This window comes from Mandrillus leucophaeus, unplaced genomic scaffold, assembly GCF_000951045.1.
Source record: "Mandrillus leucophaeus isolate KB7577 unplaced genomic scaffold, Mleu.le_1.0 Scaffold704, whole genome shotgun sequence".
NCBI classification, from domain to species: Eukaryota; Metazoa; Chordata; class Mammalia; order Primates; family Cercopithecidae; genus Mandrillus; species Mandrillus leucophaeus.
The window spans coordinates 1,020,992-1,027,291 of record NW_012107631.1 but is presented as its reverse complement, the minus strand read 5'-3'; the positions used below and the strand labels follow the sequence as shown (position 1 = coordinate 1,027,291).

At 33.4% G+C, this 6,300-nt stretch overlaps 1 protein-coding gene across 2 annotated transcripts in view; it reads left to right on the top strand.

The window, feature by feature from the left end:
* The window catches only part of IBTK (inhibitor of Bruton agammaglobulinemia tyrosine kinase), a 92,026-nt gene that overhangs the window by 53,382 nt on the left and 32,344 nt on the right, over positions 1-6,300 (top strand). For both annotated transcript variants that reach the window (XM_011964764.1, XM_011964766.1), the window contains exons 23-25: positions 2,553-2,716; positions 4,988-5,080; positions 5,652-5,795. In XM_011964764.1, the coding sequence (XP_011820154.1) occupies positions 2,553-2,716; positions 4,988-5,080; positions 5,652-5,795 (401 nt within the window). The remainder of the gene's footprint in view (positions 1-2,552; positions 2,717-4,987; positions 5,081-5,651; positions 5,796-6,300) is intronic.

Genomic DNA, 6,300 nt, shown 5'->3' with positions numbered 1-6,300 from the left:
TAACATCTTTATTTTATAGCTTATTTTGGTGCTTCATTTAGATTCTAATAAATTTGAAATGTGCGGAAATGAACATGTGAATCTAAGCAAAAGTTTGAACCTGGATACCAGGTGTGGCATGAGGCCAGGCATTTAGCTTGCCTAAGAGAAGAAATGATACATACATTTCATAACAACCCTCTTGCTTCAAGCGAGCTGAATCGCCAGAGATTTCAGGGAAGAACACACTTCAAACAGGCCACAGTCGTCTTCTGTGGGAGCCTCTGCTATTGGGTCAGTCAGCTGGCTAAGTGAGAGGCAAAAAGGCCACAGGTTTCCTCCCAGATAGAATGAAGCTACCCTCCTCGCTTGGGTGCAGAGACCACTGTACCAAGAGACAGATGAGAAAAGGAAAAGAGGTCTGGACTTTAATTATTTTCCCTTTCTCCTTTGTCTCTTAGGCGGACAAAAATATTTTCAATCACTTTTTAAAGCAGATCCAAAGAACTATCTTCCTCAGGTTCATTACACAGTTGGTGTGTGATTGTAATGAATAAAACTATTGTTTTATAATCTCTTCCATTTCAGTTTTTCACTTAAACTGATTTCTTTCTCCAGTTAACTTAAATTATTAAGATTTTTATACCATAAATATAATTTGAATGTTATTAAGTCTGGATAAATGAAAGTTTTTAGCTGTCTGATTCACTGAATGTAATGCATATATGTTTAATGCATATGTGTTTAATTTTTTTTTAATTTCATGTTTTAGGATTATTAAAGTCTGGTGAGACCAATTCTGTGGAATCTCTTCCAGAACTATTGACATCAGACTCTGAAGGAAGCTATGCAGGAGTGGGTAGTCCTAGAGATTTACAGTCCCCTGATTTCACCACAGGATTTCATTCAGATAAGATTGAGGTTTGTTTTTTGAAGCACTGACTCCTTACCTTCAGATTTTAGGTTTATAGATAGTTTATCTTTAGTATTTCCTTATTTTTGCCCTAATTTTAAAACAGTCTCCAGGTTGGTATATAAGAATCACACAATATAGTGTTAGTTTTCTTAAATTTGCATAACATTTCTAGTTTTAGAGATTTTAATGGCAGTTTTAAGCCCTTTATGATGTTATTTCTAATCTTTTTGCAACTAAAATATAATGTTGATGTAAAATATAATACTGTACAGACATACTGAAAAAATATATTCATAGCTAAATTATTGAAATTTGTCTTGTGAAATGTCAGTTAACATCAGTTAAAAATTGTCAAGGCAAATGATTTCAAAAATAAGCCTGCTTTCAAATTTTGCAGTCTCTTTCCTCCAAGGTATTAACTGGAGCAAAACAATTTGGAAATGATTGAGTTCTTCTCCTAATCTAGCACATTAAGCTGCAGGATTCCTAGCGTGATCAACTCTGGGGAGGACAGTTCTTAGACACTCCTTAAAATTTGATTCCGTAGTTGTTAACCTATTAGAGAAAAATGTGTAACTGAATAGAGATAGAGTCACTTTTCCCTAACCCCTACGCATCCACAAAACATATCAGAATTCCTAGGAATTCATGAGACAACAGAAGTTAACCCTTTCTTCTTAGAGTCTTTTAGGCCTCAAGGATTGATTTAATTTTTTTTTTTTTAGGGGGGGACAGGGTCTCTCACTCTGGTTGCCCAGGCTGTAGTGCAGTGGTATAGTATCAGCTCACTGCGGCTTTGATTTCCTGGGCTTAGGTGATTCTTCCATCTAAGCCTCCAGAGTAGCTAGGATTATAGGTGCGCACCATCACGTCCAGCTATTTTTTTTATATTTTTGGTAGAGATGGAGTTTTGCCATGTTGCTCAGGCTCGTCTTGAACTCCTGGACTCAAGCAATCCATCCACCTCAGCCTCCTAGAGTGCTGGCATTACAGGTGTGAGCAACCTCACCCCAGCAGGATTGATTTTTTTAAAAATATAGAATAGAAGTTTGGGGGCAATTTATATTCACACTAAGGTTGTTCTGTAAGACAACTGAGGTTTAAAGGAAGGCTCAGGGCATATTGTGAGTGATTTGCAATAACAGAAGAATCTATCCTGGAAGTAGACATACCATTTTAATAACTTCCTTGACGTATTACAATAGCAGTAGTTTTAGGGTTCCTTTCAAGGTGTCAATATTATTTGACTTTAATTTTATTCACAGTACTTTACATCAGAGTGAGTTATATGACATTTATACAAAACTTTCATTTTGTTTCGTACTCAAGCCATGGATATTAATTTTAAAATTACTACTTCATGTCTTATTTGTACAACTATTACATGTTTACTATTTGTGTAGAGATTTAATATGCTAACTAGTTCCCCTAGAAATTATTCTCAAAGCTCATAATAATTCGGTTATAGTCAACAATGTGATTTGAGAGTAGGCTAAGGCACAAAACTGTAGAAGAACATGATTTGAAAATACTAAATGGCTTATTGTCATAAGATTTTACTCTTCATTATAATGTAACTAATATTTATTAAGTACCAGCTATGTGTTACTGTTCTAGGTGCTCATTAACTTCTTTTATTTTTTTTTTCTCTCCCCAGATGAAAGTCAAACCATATGTTAATGGTGCATCTCCTATGTATGCTAGGGAAGATTTAAAACCATGGGAAAAGTCACCAACACTTAAAATATCTGCTCCACAGCCCATTCCCAATAACAGAATTGATACTACCAACTCTGCCAGTTGGGTTGCTGGTTCCTTCAGGTAGGGTTTTTATTTTATTCTGTAACTATTAGAGAAATATCATTCCTTTTTAATGCAATTTAATTTTTTAATGATGAACATTTAAGAAATATTAATATAAATTTCTAATGTACAGAAAATTGCCTAAATGCCTACGAATTGCTAACCAACTATATAATAGACTCCCCCCCCGCCACCAACCCCAGGCAAAATTTAGTTGCCTTTGTATTATCATCAGTGAATAGTAGCAAATACTATGTTTTACATATATAGAGAGAAACTTAATATCAGCAGTTATTTCTTAGATAATATATATATTGGTTAAAAATGCCACACAGGAAGACCGTTTTGTCAATCATAGACTTTATCTCTTAGAGTATGTGAAGGGGTATTTAAAATTTCACAAAATGTGTAACTATTCAGTTAATTTTCAGATGATATTAATTTAACGTTATACTATCCTTTTAACTTACCTATATTATATATATATTTTTCTTTTATTTAGAAAAATGAAATGAAGGCTGGGCACGGTGGCTCATGCCTGTAATCCTAGCACTTTGGGAAGCCAAGGTGGGCAGATTACCTGAGCTCAGGAGTTTGACACCAGCCTGGGCAACATGGTGAAACCCCATCTCTACTAAAATACAAAAAACTAGCCAGTTGTGGTAATACACACTTGTAATCTGAGCTACTTGGGAGGCTAAGGTGGGAGAATTGTTTGAACCTGGGAGGCAGAGTTTACAGTGAATCCAGATCATGCCACTGCACTCCAACCTGGGCAACAGAGCAGACTCCATCTCAAAAAAAGAAAAAAGAAAAGTCAAATGAAGGTGCAGGTGTAATTAGAATGTAGTATTCTTTCAAAATGTTAATTGAGCTTGTGCTTCATGTTTATATGCCTACAATGATTGATAAAGTCTAAAACTGTTAGTTGACTTATGGATTATCTTATCATCTGGACTATTTAATTCTTTTGAAATAGGCTATATGTTGCAGAGTTGGAACAAAGATTATGATGTTCTATTTTATGTGCTTCATGGTTTAAAGTTTAGTTCAGAAATTAGTTTTTTTTTTTTTTTTTTTTGCTTAAGTACACAAATTGGTACATATTTAATATGTGGGAACATCTGGCAGCATCTTCTGATTGCTAATGTTAGGATATTTTGTTAAACATGTTTTAAAAATAGCTTGGTTCACAAGATAGATTAGGCTGTTTCAGTACTATGCTCATTGACAAAATGCTTAGCAATAGGCAATAAACATTCTCAATATTAACATATACACAAACATTTCTACATTCATTCTGAAGTATTGCCTAGTATAAATAGTAAGTAGAATTTGTTTTTGATGAAAGAAAAAAAGTACAGGAAACAGGTTCCCCTTTAATATGAAATAATACGACTTTTTTTTTTGAGGCAGAGTCTTGCTCTGTTGCCCAGGCTAGAGTGCAGTGGCATGATCTCAGCTCACTGCAACCTCTGCCTCCCAGGTTTAAGCGATTCCCCTGCCTCAGCCTCCCAAGTAGCTGGGATTACATGCATCTGCTACCACCCCTGACTAATGTTTATATTTTTAGTAGTGATGGGGTTCCACCATGTTGGCCAGGCTGGTCTTGAACTCCTGACCTCAGGTGATCCACCCACCTCGGCCTCCCAAAGTACTGGGATTACAGGCATGAGCCACCACACCTGGCCAGAAACCATCTATTTATAATGATCGTAGAATTTTTTCCTTATTATGGTATAACTCCCTCTGGTGGGTCTCCAATATTGTTTAGTATCCCCAAGTTTTTCTATTAAATGTTTGTTTTTGTTAATATTAAACAGTAGAATGAGTTTTGTTTGTTAAAAATAGAAAGGAAAGAGTATAATTTTCAAGCTTCATTCAACCTAAAAGTAAGAATTTAATTAGAACTTTGGTGAGGTTTTCTACCTAATTTAGTTAAGAATCTTTCTATTGCTTGGCTTTTTAAAAAAATGGTTTTTTTTTAAAAATATAGGAATTTCAGTTATATCACAACATTATGACTTTGGATACATATTAGTTGTTATTTGTATATGTGCTGTATCACTTAACATTATGACTTTGGATATATGTTAGTTAATATTTATATGTGTATATATAAAAGTAACTTTTACTCAAAATATCCTTTTTGAAGCTGGCTCACAGCTGATAATTCTAAATTATACTCTGACTGTTAATCTCACATTTCACTTATGGTTTCAGTGAAGTTGGGGGTTGGGCTTTATAGGTAAATGAATGCCTTGCAAAGTAACCTTTTATGTCTTTTAGTCCAGTCAGCCCTCCTGTTGTGGATCTCAGAACCATCATGGAAATAGAAGAAAGTAGACAAAAATGTGGAGCTACACCAAAGTCACATTTAGGGTTGGTTAAAAAATTATAAAAGATCGTTTCATGTTATATTTCTGCCCTAAGAATTGGACAGACTTATTGCATCTTTCCTATTATTTTTCTGCATTTGATGTTATAGTTAATTATACATCCTTTTCTGGGCAATTTAGCCTCCATAATATTATTTCTTAAGTATGTGCTGAAGATAGAGTTGAGCTGATAGTCCAGCTCTTGTAGAATACAGTATTACATCCCAGAAACTTGACTCTAAAATGATCATTGTGGACTATTGGCTACAAAAGCCAAAGAGTTAAGGCTTGTCATGCAAGTTCTTGAAGTTTGTAATATGTTGGAGGGCTCATATGTAGCTATTACTTGATCATTGTTAGTATAAACTGATATTTTCATTGTTGAAACTTGTGAGCATTTTGATCCAATAATGGCAAAATAACATCAAATAAATAGAAAACATTATTATTACCAGTAACCTTTATTAAGCAGAAATTAAAGTTAATTGATTTAATTTCTAGCAAAATCATTTCTCATGGAATTAAACTTTGTCAGAAGAAACCACTGAAACTAATTGTTTTAATTTAATTTCTAGCAAAACAGTTTCTCATGGAGTTAAACTTTCTCAGAAGCAACGAAAAATGATTGCATTGACTACCAAGGAAAACAATTCAGGAATGAATAGCATGGAAACAGTTTTATCTACTCCTTCGAAAGCCCCCAAACCAGTGAATGCATGGTATGCTCCTATTTTTATTAAAATTAATATAGATCTGTGCATTTGCTTTTAAGGTAGTACTTGACTTTTGAGTTCCTTCCTACTTCTAGTGTTTCTAAAGTCTTTTCAAATATTTCATCTCCCCTTCTGTTTTCAAGTTAAAAATTGAAACTTGGGAAGCAAACACTTTTTTTGTTGTGTTTATTTACTTTTAATTTGGGGTGTTTTGGCGTACACATCATGATGACGTACATCATCATACACTTCAAAATGTGGATATATTTTTCATATATAGATATAATTTCTTCTTGATATTCTAATTAGATTTTCTTGCTAAAGTGATTTAAAATTTAATTTTTTAAATTTTTTATAAGAAATTAAATATATCAGACACATATAAAAAGAAAACTTTATTTATACTACACTAATTTTTTTGAAATTTAATTTTTTAAATTTTTTATAAGAAATTAAATATATCAGACACATATAAAAAGAAAACTTTATTTATACTACACTAATTTTTTTG